A 19,271-nucleotide genomic window follows, 5' to 3' on the forward strand; every position below is an offset into this window, starting at 1 on the left:
CATAAAATTGTAAGAATTTGCTCACAATTGGACAGAGTGCCAATTGCACTGCAACACAAATTATGAGCTTGATCCTGCCTGTACAAACAATGGATTTTTGAGTAAAGAGGAACCACTTCCTTTGAATTGCCACCAGTTCTCTTTGTGAAGGTGAGAGAAGGAATATTTTGTGGCACTTTAAGCTCCAGCTCCTGAACGACAGGATAGGGGGATGAAATACAAACAGAAAGAAAGAACGTGATTGCTACAGGCATTTTCTTGCATTGCCTGCAGGTGATTTGAGCCCAAGTAACTTTATAGTATATAAGGACACTTGCCATCTCTTTTCAGAAACATTATTGATACAGCTTTCCTTTATGTTTCCATTTATTACGGCTTTATGTCACTGAAATCTATTCACTTGCTCTGGCATTTAAAATAAGGATTGTAGTCATCCTAAGAAAATGCACCTCAGATGGTAATTCACATTGCTGGGGAGAGGGGAGGTGTTTGATAATGTTCCTATCTAATTTGGATCACATGTCAGGAAGCATTTCCAGAATGTGAAGCTGAATGCCTATATACAAGTTTGCACAGGCAATACAAAGGACTTTGCCACTGTGCCCATAGGTACTGTATTTTGACTTTCCACATTATATTAATATTTGCTGCTGTAATTCAGAGATGTGAGTATGTATTTTGCAAGGTACGGCAGATTAAAAAACTTGTCTCTTTATTAAAGGCACACGCAGAACAGAACTGCTGACATTGCTTAATGCAGCAAGCATAAAGGTGACACAGAATTATGGTGCATAATGCTTAAAACTACAAATATGCAGATTCTAAGACACACGCTCATCTTTTTTATGTAAACATTCATGTCAGTTTTGATTATATTTTAAACAACAAATACCTAAGCTTCTGGGTGTTTGAAGGACTAAAGTCTTTACAGCATAGAAACAAAATGTAAAAGGCTTAAATTGCCTGGAGAAATGGAAAATCTGAGATTCTGAGAATACATCTTATTGAGACTGCTACCTCAATAATATTCTTCAAGCATCTTGATCTCACTAAAGGAAAAAAGGTAAAAAAACCCTCTGAAACACATGCTTGACTTGGGTTCTCTGACACTTTAGCTCCAATCTTGGTCTTTTCTTGCTAATAATATGGTAACAGTCCCTCTCCATAGATACAATTAAATATCTACATCTAATTTAAATACCTGAAATTCTCCTGAATTTCAGAAGGTAAAATATTAGAGAATTTCAACAAATTATATGAACTGTTAAACAGATTAGCATTCATTAAATATCAAAAAAGAGTTTTGGGTTTTTTTTTAATAAACACTGTACCATTACATGGCAGTATTAAAGCTGGCTAACTAAACATATTCACAGTACTAAAAAATATACGGGAAAAGCATGCAGTGAGCAGCAAGTGCTTTGGCATTTCAGATCCAGACACAAGGATGGTGTAATCAGTGCAGCTTCATCCAGTTAAAAAAGCTCAATCAATTTACACCCCATGTTTGATAATAGAAATCAGATCAGAAACTAGAGCACTAACCCTTTCAGTAATGCACTTTGCTGTTACACATCTTAACTTTACTATACATTATGATTTTCTACTATCAAAAATGCATATTATTTAAATGTATTATTAAATTACAAATAATAATTTATTAGTATTTATGCAGCTGAAATTAACTCCATATGAAATCTACTGTACAAATACAACAGCCTAACTGAAGTTATGGTGTCTGGACCACAGATCAATGCAATTTTATAGGTGGCCTCTTGAGAAATCGGAAGTTATTACATATCATATACTGATTTTCCAGTTATAAAAAGAAATACCTCTTTCCCCACAGAAGGGGATAGATTACTTTAAATCCATCTCAAATTGCAATGTGAAGGTTAGTATCAAAATACTTGGATTTTAAAATCCTTTGTTCGGCACAGGGAAAATTATTTACCATTTGAACAGCCTCTCCATTACGTTTATTAAGCTGTAACTGAAGCGTGGTGCTCATAACCGCTCAGCCTGATTTTAACAGCTAAAGTATTTTCATCAGGTCAGCAGTGCTTTGCTCACCATACTGATGAGCTCATTCTTTTTTCTTGGGTCCTCTCCTCAACCCACAAGCAGATAATCATGAGGGAGTAGTATAAATGTAAACTATTTACCTTGTAAAGAATGCAAAGAATTTGATTAATGCCAAGTCTTCTGAAAGTAAATTAGATTGTAGTAAAGGATCTGACGTGCTTCTCCTGCTCTTGGCTCCACAGAGTTTCTTTTGGGTTTAATTACAAAGTTAGGGCTCTTAAATGACACGATATACAAAGCTTCCTCGTTTTCTACTTATTACCCAACACTGTCTTTGCTGAAGAGTAATCCTGAGCACATTCAAGTAACCATCCTCTTATAAAATCCTACTTCTCTGTGCTGCTCACCAAGAACCTTTCAATGTGACTAGACTGGTAAGCAGGAATTGCAATCAATTTCCAGCTTGATACCAAGGGATAGTTACTTATCAGACACTATTAATCAACTCTATAGGCTTTCTAAAAGACTCTATTATCTATCTGTCAGCAATTCAGTGATGTTACAGCAGTATTCTCAAAAAAAATATTGTATTTAAATAAAAGAATAAACCAGTTCGGGATCCTATGTTTATGGTGAGAGAGCCTGAAAAATAATGAATTAAATATAAGAGAGGGCTTTGCATTGTCATTTGTGATTTATGCCATGTAGCAGTCTGTAACATATGGATATTTTATGTTCTAGGCAAAAGTAATTAACTGTGTGCCAGCCTATTCAAGAAGCACAGCCACACTGCCTGCCCATGCATTGGCCTTCAGTGTCATGAAACACGGGTTTCAAATATACATGCAAGGGCTCTTTCTCTTCTTTTCCCTGGCTTACAGCCCAGGGAACTCATGTATGACTGGTTTGAGAGGAACTGTGTATATCCCAGAGCAGTAGTCCTCATCTGTAGATCACATCCAGAAACTACACGGATGCTCAAGCTCATACCGTTCCTCTTGGTAAAGCTGCTGTTTCCATGTCTCTACTGCTGTCATCCTTCTGTACTCCCTTGGAGGATGAGACAAAGGTGCAGTATGGATTTCCACAAACCACAGCATACCCCAAGTATGTTCTGCCTCAAAGATCAGAACTTCTTGCAAAAAAAACCCTTAAAATGCCATTGCCTGCTACGGAGCACTGGAGTTTACAACTGAAAAAAACCTGTGTACTCTCAGAGATGAGGAAAACAGATTAACCCATTCATGTCTTCTGATTTAGTATCCTACGTTATTGAGCTTTTAGGAGATGAAAGTCTGTCCTCAAGATGGATTCAGGGCTTTATTGCAGCATCTTCAAATAACACCTGTTCCAGACAATAGTCTGAAACAATAACTATCACTCTTACGGATTTTAAGGAAGGCTTTTGATCAACTGAGTCCATTAAATTTGGGATCCTTACCAAAAAAAGAAAGAAAAAGAAAAATGAAAGGAGAAAAAAAAAGTTTTATTTTTAATACCTTAATTAGTTAACTGTTACATACTGTTACATACTGGTTCATGTTTACATGGTGAAGGTTCATGGAGAAGAAATGAAACATATCTAAACTGCATAGCACATGGGCCTGATTCTCCTGTGAATGCTGTCCTGTTCTGCTGCAGGACATAATCATATTTTATGTGGCTTTTAAATTCACAGTGTCTAAAGTGGAGACGGCACTGCAACATAGTGGAAAGGAATTTTGCAACTTAAAACCAAAAGTTTTCATGGGTACAAGTTCTTTTAAGTAGTAGGAGAGTATGTGTAGACAGGGAACAGCGTTCAAGGTTATAAAGTCTTTTGAAATGGAAGATTGAACAGGGCATAGAGAACACAATCTGGGGGAGTTTCACTTCCCCTGTTTATTAGAAGAGGTGTCTAGATGTTGTCCATAGCCTTTGCCATAGAGAGTGCTAGTTGGAACTGCATAATGAAGTAAGTAGTTGTACAACATTCCTATGCAATGTAGTAACAAACACTGCTCACTTGTTTGAATAAATTGCGTCACAATTCACCTGATTTTGAAACATCTTCTCAAAACTGGGTAACAGCTTTGGAAATTATGATGGGAAGAAAGACTGAAATATGCTCACATGCCGAGGTAGCATAATGACACAGACTTTGGTAGAAAAATCAAAGCAAATTATGCTTAGATGATTCCCAAAGACTAACAATGTTATTCCTAAAGCTACAAGTTTTACATATTTTTAACGAAATATTGTAAGTCTCCAGGTCAGGATGGGGAGAGTCACAAGTAATCAGAAAGCAACAGTCATTTGACTCAAACTGATTGCATTATACATTTTTAACACATAGCTATATATAGACATGTTGGAAGAAAAACTAAATAGGCTGAGCTAACCCTTATAAACTTTTATTCACTTTTGGATCTACAAGTTTATGTCGCTCATTATTTGGCATTTCCAGAAGCAAGCAATGTATATTTATTAGATTAACACAAAGTACTTAATAAGGCTTGTCAGTCACAAAGCCTTTGAGAAAATAACATCAGCACATTTGGTCATATTTTAATAATCTGAATTGCTATAAATCACACCAACAGCAAGTAAAACTCAGGAAGCTCCTAATCAGAAGGCACAATGAGATCAAAGAAGCTCTTTGCTTGCCAAAGGATAATAAAAAAGATAAGAAGGAAGAGAAGAGAAGTCCTCTAGTAAAAAAATAAAAATAAAATAAATCTCCTAGTAGTCCTTGCACAGACCTGGCTGTCTTTATTTGGCTGTAATGCAAAACTTACGAAGTTGCAAGTAAGCTGAGAGGATAGGAGCTATTTCCTTACAATGCATTAAACGGAGATGTAACGTTACATTTCTCTCTAGTCCATAGGTACAGACAGGACAGGGAGGAAGGGAGGATGTGCATCTGGGAACAGATGCACTGGAAAACTCTTCCTGCCACCATGGTATAATACAAAGGGCTTGTTAAGCAGATCCAGGACACTCAGATCACAATAAATGATGAAAAACACAGAGATTTCCTGACACTTGTAAATCTGCAACTTTTAAGGGCGAATTAACACATAGCTGCACAGTGAGAAGCCAAAAATTACAGTTGCTATTCCTCATAGGTACTGAGAAAGTTGAACAGCAGCAGAAATAACCAACTTTTTAACTGTAAATTAATGTCTAAAGAAAGTAAAAACAAAACAAAAAAAATCAGATTGTTTCCAAACCTGAAGCAGTTCTTTCATCACAATTATTTCCAGATATCACTGTTTAGGCTGCATATATGCTAGGGATCAAGATGCACACAATATATGAGAATTACAGAAAACACAAGCAAAACTTACATAAATCAAAATTTGCAAAAGCTTGCATGCAGCAAATCTAGATTAAAAAAAAATTTATATATATATATATATATGTAGAGCAAGACAAAGAGGATATTCAGCATCATGCATCACAGGTAGTCAAAAGCCAAAAAGGAAACAGTGGTTGATAGACCTAACCATAAGGTTTGGCAAGCACACAGGAAAGGAAATCCTGTGCCAACTGGACTGTGGTTCTACACACAATCTAATAATTTACAGATATTACTGTAAAGTAAAAGCAGATGGAAAACTAGTTTACAGCACAGTGGAGCTCACAAAAGTTCTGCAGCAGGACTAGTATGTAGGTCTTTGGTCACTGTTCATTGTGTATCAAGGGATTGGCATCTCAGTTTTCAAACAGCAAAAGAATTGGAAACAGGCCCTCCTCCTTTCTGCAGAAAGGCAACTTCTGCAGAATACTGCATCCAATTCTAGACAGTCAAATTGCAGCAGTTCAAAAGAAACTACCACAAATGGTTCTGGGGCCTGAGGGACTGATTTATGAGGAAAGATGAAAAGAATTAAATATGCATAGCTTAGCTAAGCAGTGACTAAGGAGAGACAAGTTAACAGAAATTTGAAGGGTGAAAGGGAAAAAGAAAGATTATGCAGAATAAAAGGAAAGGGAATTTGGAACAGTAAAATGAATTTAATATAGCGTAAATTTAGGCAGAGTACCAAGATAAAAATAACACACATGGATAAGATTTAAAGGTAAGACTGCAAGATTACTTGTTTGGTATACTGGCTGGATAGTCACATAAAAGCACCAACCAGTGTTTCTGGCACTCAGGGAAGCTCCCTCACTCAGCTCTGGTACCTCTTGAGGACAGCTGTGCATGGTACTCTCAAGAGAACCCTCCAGGTTCTCCATTGCTTCCCAGCAGAGAAGCAATCTGGGAGAATTTCTGGTATACAGAGCTACATCATTGGCATCTGAATGACTTCTCTCTCCCTTGTTCTGAGATGGCAGGTTTTGGCTATGTGTTAGGTGAGCCTGGTTAGAATAGCAAGGACGCTCACTAAGGCTCAGCTGGATCTTCATGGATAAGTGAAAATGAACATAAGCTGAGCAGCTGTCTTGACAACAGAGTTTACAATAGGTTGTTACGGTCACCTTCCATATGTACCATTTAGCATTATACTCATGGTCAGATAATACTATGCACAGTTGCATGGACACATACAGAATAAGAAAAAGAAGTGCAGAAAATCACTACCACACATGCTTGTGAACAATATCACTTCTGGGTTAAGTTAAAATGGGGAAATCCTGCTGACCATGTGGAAGAAGATAATGAAAAATGAGAAGGAGGAAAAAGGAGAGGGAGAGGGAGAGCGAGAGAGAGGAGTGTCAATGAATAGACTCCTAGTCTATATGAAACTTCAAGTTCCTTCACTTAGGAAATAACTAGACAAACATATAAAAATGCTTCAAAGCTATTGAAGAAACTGAAGTAAAAATCAAAGAGAAATTATTATTTTAGCTTCAATATTACTTCTCACAAGACAGAAAAAATGTCTCTCAAAAACACAGTAAATCTATATACTCATTGGTGAATAGCAGGAGTCGAGTATGACATTTAATTGCCTTAAGAGCTTTACTTTTCACAACTGTCTGCATGATTTACTTATACTACTTCTGTAACTAGTATTAGCACTGCAGCTAACAAAATCAAGTAATTGTGTACAAAGCAAAATATCTGAAAAGCAAGATACTCATTTAATCTGCAACCTGAATGCAAAATTTCTCCTGTTTCATGTAATCTGAGTGCTAAGTAAGGGATACATTGAGTTCACAAATTTCCTTAGAACCTCCTGCAATAAGCTACCATAATAATACCCTTTTCCACAAAGATGAAAAAAAGGGGAAATTTCTACATACCTACCTCCCTCCTTTCTTTTCCTTAGGTTTGATATCAACACTTAACAAAACTTTTACAGGAGAAAACTTAAATTCCTTATATACTAAAAGGATCACATTTGAAAGCCACTGATTGGTTTTTAAAATATGACTTTAATAAATCCCTCAATTTTCTGTTCATGTCTTTACAAGGTCTCATATATATTTGATATGTCCTACTTCATGATAGGATTAGCACTGAGTGGCACCACAGCAGGACTCCACCAGCCTGAGGTGGTATGGCCCAGATCTGTTGCCTGTCTGCATGCTCTGAATATCACTTCAACCTCTTCTGAAAAGTCTTACAGCATAGAGAGACATTCTCACTAGGATTTATGGTCAAAGATATCAGACCCCACATTTTCCTTCATCTCAAGAATAACATTTCTGTTTCAAAATCAACTATGAAGAAAAGAGTAAAGAACACTTCCAAGGAACACCTGTATTCTAGCTGGGTAAAAACCTAGTAATAAATGACCAAATGCTCCTCTACTACTGCTCTGTGCCCTCTTGTCCGCACACCTGGACATTTTCCTTCTTACTGGCTAAAAAGAAATTAAAATGGAATACATCCCAGCTCTCTGAATCACATGCAGATGGCAGAAACTTGTCACAGAAAGTTGTCTTTCAGTGTACAATAATTGTCACTGTCAAGGAAAACGGATCTGGTGATACTACATTGGTGTTTCTGCAGGTTACAACAGACTGATCCATGTTATCTGTTACCTGAGGGTATTTCCAACAGTCAAAATACTAGAACTTCAAGATTTCTTTTAGTAGCTCTTATTTTGCTGTCTTTACACTGAATGCAGTTGCTTGAAAGTAAATAGAAAATACCCTTTTAAGAAACAATGTTTTGTTGTGTTGGGTTTGGTTTTTTTTAATTGTTGGTGCTCCTTTATGATATGTGTATAATACATGATAGCTAGATAGATAGATAGACAGATATAAATTGCATAAGGACAATTTTTCATGTGTTCCCAATCAAATTAAACTTCCATTGACTTAATATATTTCCATTTGCTTAAGAACAAATTATAATTGCTTAAACCTAAAATACTACTTGCTTTAAAATAACCATGTTTCTACTGTGGCAATTTTGATGCAGCTGTTAATTTCATTACACAGATATTTCTCTTTGCTTTTACAACTTTCCGACTGTGCAAGATATGTTCCTCAGCCTCAACATTTTCACAAACTTTTTGAGGAAAAGTGGCTATATTACTACAATTCCACATGTGGAAATGAAGAGCTTTAAGGGTTTTTTTGCTGTTCTCTGCTCTTGCAGCAGTCTTCTCAAAAATGTAATATCAGAATATCAGAATTCTGAAGCTTCATGCATGCTGTGCCAATATAATAAGAAACTATGAGACCTTGACCTTTACAATTTTCTTTCATCTCATTTTCAAGATGGCTAGATTTATTGGTGTCTACAGAATCACTGTATCAGAATAAAAACACAGTCCAAGTACCAAAATATAAGTGATTTATTTTTCCTTACAAGTTCACAGTAAAGTTTTCCACAGAAAATGCTGATGCTTCTCTCTCATGACAGATTTATTTACAGTGGGAAACAAAATGATGACATAGAAATTATTCATAAGATTAATCTAATTTCCATGAAAAATATTACAAAAATAACTTATTTTAGTTGAATACAAAGTTAGAAATCCTGTAGCCTTCAATTGTCCAAGTTCATATCATTCTCGTGCAATTACTTCACAATGTATCCTTCTAAAAAACAATTTAATATGAATCTTCATCTTAATATAATTCCCAAATGCTATTCTAAGCAGTTGTTATTGTTAGGAAAGTTGTATTCAGTTGTTCCTGTTAGCAAAATGTTATTAATAAGATGGCACACTTGACAATTTTTACAGAAGTGCAAGGATAACTGGGCTGCTGCTGGCCCACAATATATTTTTGTAAATATCACTTACTATGTCTAAATACAGATATTGCATTAAAGGTTCTTTTACCTGTTTCCTGGCACCCAGTGTCATGATTTCTAGTTTTTTAATACTTAGGCAAAGTAGAAAATTAGTTTAAATTAAATAAAAAATAACATTGAACTTCTGTCATTGTCACATGAACCCAGGAACTGAAGAATGAAAATAAAAAAATAACTAGCAGAATAAGCTAATACTTAGGATATAGAAGTCCTAGCATTCATGGGTTGTAAGTAATTTCATTTTTTCCCTCTTGGCTTGTACCCATACTGTGTTTATAGGGAGAGAGACAAGAGTTTAACAGAAGTAAAAATGTTCTAGCTGTGGCTCTACTTTCATCAAGATTTGTATGATAAAAACCATTTGTCCTTGATTGTAGAATTAAAAAGTAGTTTTACTTAATTTTTCAGACATTCTTCATTACATCTGAATCATTATACTGACAAAACTTTTTTAAAAATTAATTAAAATTTTGTTTTGTACATCACTGGTGCACCAGACTCAGGTTCAGTCTTTCAAAATACAATAAGAATTACTGTGTATGATATAAGCATTCCTTTTTTGTATTGTTCATTATAAGCTTATCAAACAAATACCTTTCATCAGAATCTCTTTATTGCCTCAGAATTGCTTTGAGTATCTTCATGAGATCTAGAAACTCCCAAGCAGTGGCTCACTACACACAGCTGCCCTTCACTCTTTCTGAGCTCCTGGGGAAGGTGACCCCTGCCTCTTCCTTACAGTCTCATTTTCAGCAGGCAGGTTCTCTCGGTCATGCCAGGCATCTCATTTCAGCAATGATCTTAACCTTATACCTCAGGTCAGTGTCATAAGCATGTACAGGGAGAAGGAAGTTTTCCCTGCAACCATATTGTACTTAGCTCTCTTATTGCAGAAATAAACCAAGACACAAGAGTTTGCTGATACCATCCTGAAATATCAACCTAAACTAAAGGAATGGCTGTTAAATAGGGAGTGGTACAGACATCCTGCTTATGTTTACAGCTCTCCTTCCTACCACCTACATAATTTTCACTTGAGCTCCTCATCAGTGGCAGAGGACATCCAAGATGACATGAGAATTCTCTGAGACACCATAAAATGGACTAAATAAATGAATGCTACCTTCTTCCCAACCTGCAATAGAAGAAATCCCCTTCGCTGGCAGGAGAAAGCACTTTGAAGACTTTGCTAGCACTCACACCTCACCATCCAGTCTCACAGAGCACCTGTGTGTCAATTTACAGAACCACAGAATTACCTTGGTTGGAAGATCATCGAGTCCAACTGTTAATCTAATACTGACAAGTCCTCCACTAAACCATATCTCTAAGTACTATGTCTATAAAACTCTTATAATACCTCCAGGGATGGTGAGTCCACCACTGCCCTAGGCAGCCTGTTGCAATGCCTGATAACCTTTCAGTGAAGGCATTCCTCTTAACAGCCAGTCTAAACCTCCGCTAATTTATTTGGGTTGTCACATACCCTGCACACGAGACAAAGGGTTCCTATAATCCAGACCAACTTGAGGTCTCCAATTCTTTTCAGGCTCCTCCTGACAGGCTTGAGAGGTGGGCACGTGCAAACCTCATGAAGCTCAATAAGTCTAAGGATAAGGTACTGCACATGGGTTGGGCAATCCCAAGCACAGGTACAAGTTGGGTGGAGAACGGATTGAGAATAGCCCTCAGGAGGACTTGGGGGTGCTGGTTGATTAGAAGCTCAGCATGAGCCAGCAATGTGCCTTTGCAGTGGAGAAAGCCACTTATGTCCTGCATCAAAATCATGGGCTGCATCAAAAACACTGTGGCCAGCAGGTTGAGGAAGGTGATTCTCTGCCTTTAATCTGCTCTCGTGGCACCTCACTTGGAGTACTGTGTCCAGTTCTGAAGCCCCAGCATAGGAAAGACATGGAGCTGTTGGAGGAAGTCCAGAGGAGGGCCATGAAGGTATGGAGCACCTCTCCTGTGAAAACAGGCTGAGACAGTTGGGGTTGTTCAGCCTGGAGAAGAAACCTTATAGTGGCCTTCCAGTAACTGAAGGGGCTACAGGAAAGCTGGGGAGAAACTTTTTACAAGGGCATGTAACAATAGGACAAGGGGTAACAGATTTAAACTGGAAGAGGATAGATTTCGATTAGATATTAGGAAGAAATTCTTGACTGTGAGGTTGATGAGACACTGGCAGAGGTTGCCAAGGAAAGTTGTGGCTGCCCCATCCCTGGAAGCACGCAAAGGCAGGTTGGATGGGGCTTTGAGCAGCCTGGTCTAGTCAGAGGTGTCCCTGCCCAAGGTAGGGAGGCTGGAACTAGACGATCTTTAAGGTCCCTTCCAACCCAAATCATTCTATGATTCTATGATTCTATTATTCTTTTCTAATTCAGTCTAAGCTACTGCAACTCACTCTATTGAAACACAGATGAAATTTCCCAGGCTGTTTCACAGTGAGAAATCTGAGATGAAGGTATCATGTGTTTCACCCACCGTATTGCCTCTTCATGCACAGAAGAATCAAGTTCAAGTCCCTGTCCTCTGTAAAATAAAACTAATGTATCATATCCCATCTTACCGCACCCCTTTCCAAGCTGTGTGAGATTCAGGTAGACCTATCATTGTAACATGTGTCTGGAGTCTCAGAAGACTCTGGGTGATCTGAGAATGTCTGAAACCCTTGGCAAAAGTGGACAGGCTGAATTTGAAGTGTTAAACAAGAGTGTAGGATGATATGCCTCTTTCCCGTGAATATATAAAAAATTTAAAGGATATAAAGAAATTTAAAGGCCAAATCTTTCAGAACATCTTCTCTAATTAATTTTCTTCATGGACAATCCTTGACGTCTATTCAGATGCTGAAGGTAATGAGGGCTAGATGTTGGAAATAATTATATTTCTTCAGTATCTTGTTTCAAATCCTGAATTAATTCCCTAATAAACATCCAAGTAGTATTTCCATTCCAGACCTCTGTAAGTACTGGTCTTCTTCTCTGTAAGTACTGGCAGAATTCAGTGTTTCATAATTCAAAGGATAAAGGAATCAGAAACTGAGATAATCCCAAAATAATATAAGTAGACTCTGATGTTTAAATTTGATGATCCTAATATTTGGATAAATTCACTTCCATCAGAGTTTCAGCTGGTGTGACTATAACTCCTTCGCAGGTTTTTAATTCTGTTTCTATTTATGCATCTTTATAGCATTTGCAGTGGAAATCAGATTTTTGAGTAATGAATTTAAGTCTCTTGACTAAAGTACTGTTTTTCTTAGTTACCTTTGCAGATTCTTCAGAGGATGCCCAGAACACAGGTAGAAAACCATAGCTATAACAAGTAAATGTCATAAAGTAAATGTCATAACTGGATATACCAGGGAGAGAAGATAACAGCAAGGTGCTGCCTAATTTGAAAAATTACGTTCATTTGTACAATCTGTCACACAAATCATCAAGATAAAATGGTACCCAGCAGCTGGCAGATAACATGTGGCACTCTCCTATGCACCACTCACTGTTCTCTCTTCTAAATAGCTTATGCTAGCTGATTGCCAAGGAGAAGCACAGACAAGGCCAGCTCTCAGCAGCAGTGATACTTGGCTGCAAAAAGGACACGGGCACTAGTACTGACAACATGAGCTGCTCATACAGGCAGACAAGTATACAGCCTGTGTTTTACATGCTGCAGGTGCCAGCTGAAGACAACTGCAGCAGGCCTTATCCCAGAGCATTACTGGGATGAAAGACCTCACTGGGCATGGTCCCTCACTGGGCATGGTCCCAGACAATCTGATCTGACCATACAGATGCTTACAGCTGAAGGGTGGACTAAGACCTCCCAAGGTTGGATCTTGAAAGATCCGATGACAAGATGGTAACAGTATGTCTCATTTTCACTGTCTGCTAGTGGGAGGAGTACACTGAAAAAAGGCAAGAATATTAGTAAATACCTCTTCTCAACTCAGATCTCCACACTTAATCTCTACAGAGATTAAAAAAAACAAGTGCAAACACATGGAAAAGCAAGGCACAGAGAATTACAGTTCACAAAATACTAGCCTTCAAGTCCTATTAATTTCTATCTTTTAGATACTTCTCCTCTCCCCTAAGTAGACTGACAGGACAGTGCTCTGCAAACAGCCTCCCTCTGGTTCAGTGTCTTTTCCTTCTGATACAGAAATCATCTGTGAAAGGGGTTAAAACCAAATCAGGGTATGAAGGACAGATCCCAACCCCTGCAAGGTTCAGCTGGTCTCAGCAGATCTCAGAACATCACTGGTGCTGCAATTCTGCACTCAGCCCTTGCCCACATTTGATCCTCCTGCTACACAGCTGTCTGCCAAATACAAACATCAGCAAAACTATTGGCATGTTAAGTCAAATAGAAATGCTCAGGGGAGGGTCACAGAGGAAGTGTATCTCCTTCTCTAATTACAGGTAGATTGGCAGGACTTACACCAGTTCTGTCTGGCAGAGCACAGGCAGTAAAAAGCCCTTCTGGCGGGCTCCAGCCAGCATCCATTGTCTTCTAAGGCACACTTCTTGGAAGGAAAAGTGCTAGGTGGTAAAATACACTGATTTAGTGGGAGATCACTAATTACAAAAATCCACACTTGGAAAAGAGGAAACAAATAATATTGCCTTACGCTATACATTCACCTTTACCTCTGCTGTGTTTTAGTTCCTCATCCCCACCCTCTAACCAACGCAATGAACATCACATGTCATCGTCATTTGCTTCCTTTTAACGAGAGAACCTCACGGTCATCCTGACCTCTTTCCAATTAAGGAACCTTTAGTTTCATTGTCGAGTTACATATTTAATATGCTACTGAACATGCACATGCCCATATATATTAGCTACAGTTTCACTTTAAGAAAGTAATTTCAAAGTGAAGAAAGACCAAACAGTACTTTTTCTGACATCTTCAAGGTAGTTATTATGCTGCAAATTCCTCATTTGCATTTATCAAATCTCATGACAAGCTCAAAGACTTATTCTTAGAATGCACCTTTAAAACTGTCTACAGCATCTGTGCTTCTCCACATGAACACAGAATTTAGGCTTGTAAATCCCACAAGTTTTAAAAGCAGTTCCATACTCAAGTCCCATTGAATCCAGACAATTTTCATGGTACACTTAAGTCATCAATGACCACAGTCTGGGGAGAAAACCTTTTAAAGCAATCTGCTATTCATCATGTAAAAATGGTGACTTAATCACTAGAAGTCTGAAGTTTTCAAGACCTGAAGTAAAAATTACCCATGGCAAGCAAACTACTACTGGCTGTCCAAAGCAAGTATCTAAACATTAATTAATTTATCAAATGTAAAACGAGCCATGTCCAGTCAAATCCTGGATGCTTTTAAAGGCAAAACCAGAAAGATAAAAAAATGTGCAGCTAGGAAGACAAACAGCCTTGATAGGCAGATTAAAAATTTTTTTAAATTCTGATAGGAATTTTCTCTGCATTGAATCGATACACACAGCATAGATACTAATGTAATTCTTTAAAGAGACAGCTTCCATGACTCAAGGTTAAAAGTTCTTTTTTTTTTATAAGTCCTTCATACCAAATAGCTACATATTCTGATAAGGAGGGGGAGATACAAACATTTGATCTACAATAGATCACGAGATGTGCTCATAATTAGGAAGCTATTCTCATTTGTATTGCCCTTATAAAGTGGAAGAGCCATGTCCAAGGTTGTCCTTACAGGCATCTTTAACATGAAGCTACAAATGACATGTTTCTTCTTTTTTGATATTACCTTCCTTGGTGATTAATTTCAACAAAAGTTTTAAAAGCTAATCAGTATGAAGTCCAGAATGAGAGCTTTTTCACACACACAATGAAGTTGCCTCTGAACAGAGGAGAAAAAGAAACACTGTGCTCTGCCTGCATATTCACATGCAAAGTAACAACTCCCCTTCCCCACTACCACGTTGACATCATGCAGCATCTGCCTTCGACTTTTTGCATATGCATTGAAAAGACACACAGCTCAGAACAGAAAGAGACAGTTTTTAAATCAAAATAACCATTTTGTTACTTACAGCATTTGATAAAATGGTAATGAGACATTCTTTCATTTCAGGCTGTAGTCTTTCCACAGGTTTCAACATTCTCTTCTGCTACAACTGTCATGCCCAGAAAATGCATTATTTAGAGCCCTTCCTCAGGTATCTGGTATACCTCAGAATACATTATTTAACGTGGTGTCTGTTCCAGGATCTTGCAGAGGCTTCCAAGTCATCCTCACCCGACTGCTGGAGTTACGATAAACCTCTGTGCGTCTTGAACCATGACTACTGCACGTGCTATTGTAGTACCGTTGATTGACACTGCTCCTAATCCCACATCCCCAGGAATAGAAAGATTTAATTGGTGTGCACTTGCAGCCACATTCTTCCAGCACTGAGGTGTGCTGCTGCACTGCGGCTCTCGCAGTCCTGCCAGTTAATGGCTTTTCAATAGCTTTCAAATGGCAGCAAACTAAGCTTGATGAGTGGGCTCAAATGAAATAGCGGAACAAGGGATCTTAAATTTTATTTATGCATGCTGTTGGTGTGCCAAATGTGACCAGATTCTTAGCTAGTACTAAAAAAAGGATTATTTTTAGTTGCTACCAGTTGCTGTGTGAAAAGGAAATTGATATAGGCTACCAAAAATAATCACATTTTAGCATCACAGATCATTTCTCAGTATGTTGTAAGGTAAAAGTCAGGATAGAGCTCACAGCCATCTTCAGATTTTCCTAAATGGGTGCATTTAAACTGAGCTAAGAAAAACACTTGTGTGTACATTCCTTATTATGTTCTTGTTTTGTCACTTATTTGTATTACATTGCATCTTCTTCACAGATGAAATATTTCTGACAGAAGAATGAAACTGCAAGCTCTGCAGGGTTTATATCATGATTATGTGCATGTTATCTAATGATATTCTAATCACTGACTGTAAGACAAAATGCCTAAGAAAATGCATCACTAAGAACAAGTTCATACAGTAATTTATCAGAGTGCAGAATAGCAAGTCAGTGTATACTGACGCATTACCCAGTTTCAGATTAAGGGCACACAAAAGGCAGACCTGCATTGTATTTTAAACACCCAGACTGCATCATCCTCTGAGCACAAATTCTGCATTACTCTACCAAGAACAGTCACTGAGGAACTGGGTTACTAGTTCTTTGAGAAGCCTGCAGCAGAAGTACAGTAAAATATTTTCATAAAATCAAATAATAATTTCAGAAAAAGATGCTCAGAGAAGATTTACATTTGCTTACCACGTGTCATGCTTACCACAGTCATCACTTCACTGAATGAGAAGTCTCGTAAAGAGAAACTGATAGCCCAGCCATATTTAAATCTTACACTCACCTGAATGGTTCTTACCTGCTACATTTTGTATATGCATCATTTTTACCAGATACAAAGTGTTGAAGTGACTACAAAGAGTAAAGTGTTTAACTCATTAGTGAGACTAATGCAGATTCTAGTAACTATTCTGCAAAGTTCCCACAAGAGTAGAAATATATATATATTCACAGGTTTCTAGTGATCCATTAGCAAAACCCATTGGTGAAATCTCTAAGCTCCTAAATTTGGTTTTAGGTATAATATGCACAACAGTAGCTTTGTAGGACTAATTATGTAGGTGTTTTTTTTTTCCTGGAAACATTTCTTCAAAAGAAGGAGAAAAAAATATCTACAAATAACCAGGGGGAACAGGGATAAATTATATAAAACAGAATACAGTAATTACATTACCATGGAAACTTTTTACTGTAAAGCTCAGACGTTGAAAGTAATTAAATGTATCCAGACTTTCTTTCACACCCATATAACACTAGGCTAGTTTGGGCCATACGGCTTATAAAATAAACATGCAGAATGTTTTAAGAGGCAATGTTAGTCACAGTTCATGAGCAAGTGTCAAGTAATGTGACAAACAGCCCTTTGAGCAATACTTTTTGGCAGAGACACTTCTGACAGGTTCATCTCTGATGGTACTCTCAGGCTGACAGACTGCCCTGTCTAATAAGATCACTCTTCCACCAACCAATGCTGGCTGAAACCAGGAGGACTCAATGAACACTGGTGAAACGGACAAAAGATGCTCTTCTGAATAAAGAGATAAAAGGAAGAGGAAACATTTCTGACTCAGACTTGGAAAAAATATGGCAGAAAAAGTATTTGGATCTGTCTCATTTCATGTTTAAGTAGATGTTTATCTATTGAATTGCCATAGTGAAAATTGAGGATGGTGGAACTTACTGGCATTTATGTGACAGTTTAACACTGCATACTCTATCCTGCAAGCAATGGGAGAGAAGCATAGACCCTTGCAGTGAGTATTGTTGAAGATCAAAATGAAACTTTGGTTTGCTTGCATCTAGACATTTAGAGTTCAGACAGACTAGGCCTTGGTTTGCGTTTTGCTTACTCTAAGTACTTGAGATACTGGAACCTTAGGCTGCCCAGAACTACTGTTGTACTTTGGTTAAACTGTTACCTGGAAAAGTACTAAGGATAGATTAATAAAGTGAAAAAGCTCAGAAGCAAGCCCTCATGACAGTAAGACAATACCACACAACAGGAAGAGGGCCAGCTGAAACCCGAATCCGAGAAACTATAATTCAAGAAACAAAGAAAGAGACTATTCTACCAGGAGACAGCAGAAGACCAATTAATTTCAGGTGCATCTGGAACAAAATATGAAGTCAAAGGTAAGAGAACAATCACCTTGGGAGAAGATGTACTTTAAACAGACTGTTAGGGTAATGGATTGTGTGCACGTCGCGTGGACTGATTGTGAGGCCTGAAAGGGTCTCTGGTGGGGTCCCTCTTTGCAGGCACCCAGCTTGAGCTGCAAATATACTGAATCTGTGTCAGAACCTAGGGTCTGAACTATTCTTTAGAATCGGAGACTAAGACTGGATCCAGCTGCACCTAGATCCAATCTAAGAAGGAGTTTATGGAGCAAGGGAGCCAGTTTGAACCTCACAACTTGGAGGGAGGGTCTTTCCAGACTCCAAGTGTCCCAGCCAACAACTATCAAGGTACAGGATAAACTCTTTAACATATATTTACGTCAGAATAACTGGGAACAGAGACCTGCTATTCACACAGGTAACACATCTCCAATTCCTTCTCTCCTAAAGTGCAGTAGTTCATGTAAGCAGGGAAGCATATAGGACTGTTTGACTAGGGAGGGTCTGCAATGCTACGTCATAGCTGGGGATTGCACTTTTCAGCTGGATCTTTGGACTGTTCAAGGCCATGGGGCAGTATGTACCCACTTACAGCAGGGCTCTGTGGCCTCTGTCCTCCGGGAGCCCACAAGCCAAAAATGTGTGGTTATTTGCTCAAGTATTAATGTCAGTCTGCAGGTGAATGAAAGAAAGGCAACAACTTTTTAAGAGGTGACACCTATCAAAAAGCAATCTCAAAAGCCCTTTCATTTTAGAATACTGCATATGCTTTTAAATATTTTTTTTACTATATAAAACATTTAGTTTTATTACATGGGTAATTATCATTAGTGGTCTTTGCAAAATAAGTGAAAGTTTAAATGGAAAGAAAACACTATTGTATATTGCTGTCAGCAGAAATTTTTTATGCTTGTTGAAGGGTAGCATTAAAGGTGTACAAAAATAAGGAGGGAGGAAAGGTCCCAGAGATATGTGAAAATTAAAACACTAGGCAGATAAAGGGAATTAAATGGAGAATGAAGAGAAATGAGAACAAGGGATAAATGCTAGTGTAGAAAAAGGATTAATCTTGAGGACAATTGGCAGCTAAACTTCAGGCAAAAGGAAGCCAGAATAGGAATACTGAAGAGGGAGAAATCTGGTCCAACTGTTGGAAAGACATATGATTTCCACTGCAGCTTTTTGCAAGGCTACAGGATACAGGAAGAGCAGATAGAGAATGAAGTGCAGTATTCATGGTAGTGGGTGTCCATCTCATAAGCAAAGATTTCACGTATGAGTTCCTGACTGAACTTCAGTGATGAAAAAGGAATACTTAAAAAAATAAAATAAAA

General features: G+C 37.9%; 1 protein-coding gene across 1 annotated transcript in view; it reads right to left on the reverse strand.

Annotated features, from left to right (window-relative positions):
* Positions 1 to 15,541, reverse strand: part of MYO16 (myosin XVI) — a 277,452-nt gene extending 261,911 nt beyond the window's left edge. Inside the window, 1 exon segment of the mRNA XM_009997923.1 lies at positions 15,278 to 15,541. Coding sequence (XP_009996225.1) covers positions 15,278 to 15,305 — 28 coding nt within the window. The 5' untranslated portion in view covers positions 15,306 to 15,541.
* Between the last annotated feature and the right edge of the window lie 3,730 nt (positions 15,542 to 19,271).

This window comes from Chaetura pelagica, unplaced genomic scaffold (genome assembly GCF_000747805.2).
Source record: "Chaetura pelagica isolate M959 unplaced genomic scaffold, ChaPel_1.0 scaffold123, whole genome shotgun sequence".
Taxonomy (NCBI): domain Eukaryota; kingdom Metazoa; phylum Chordata; class Aves; order Apodiformes; family Apodidae; genus Chaetura; species Chaetura pelagica.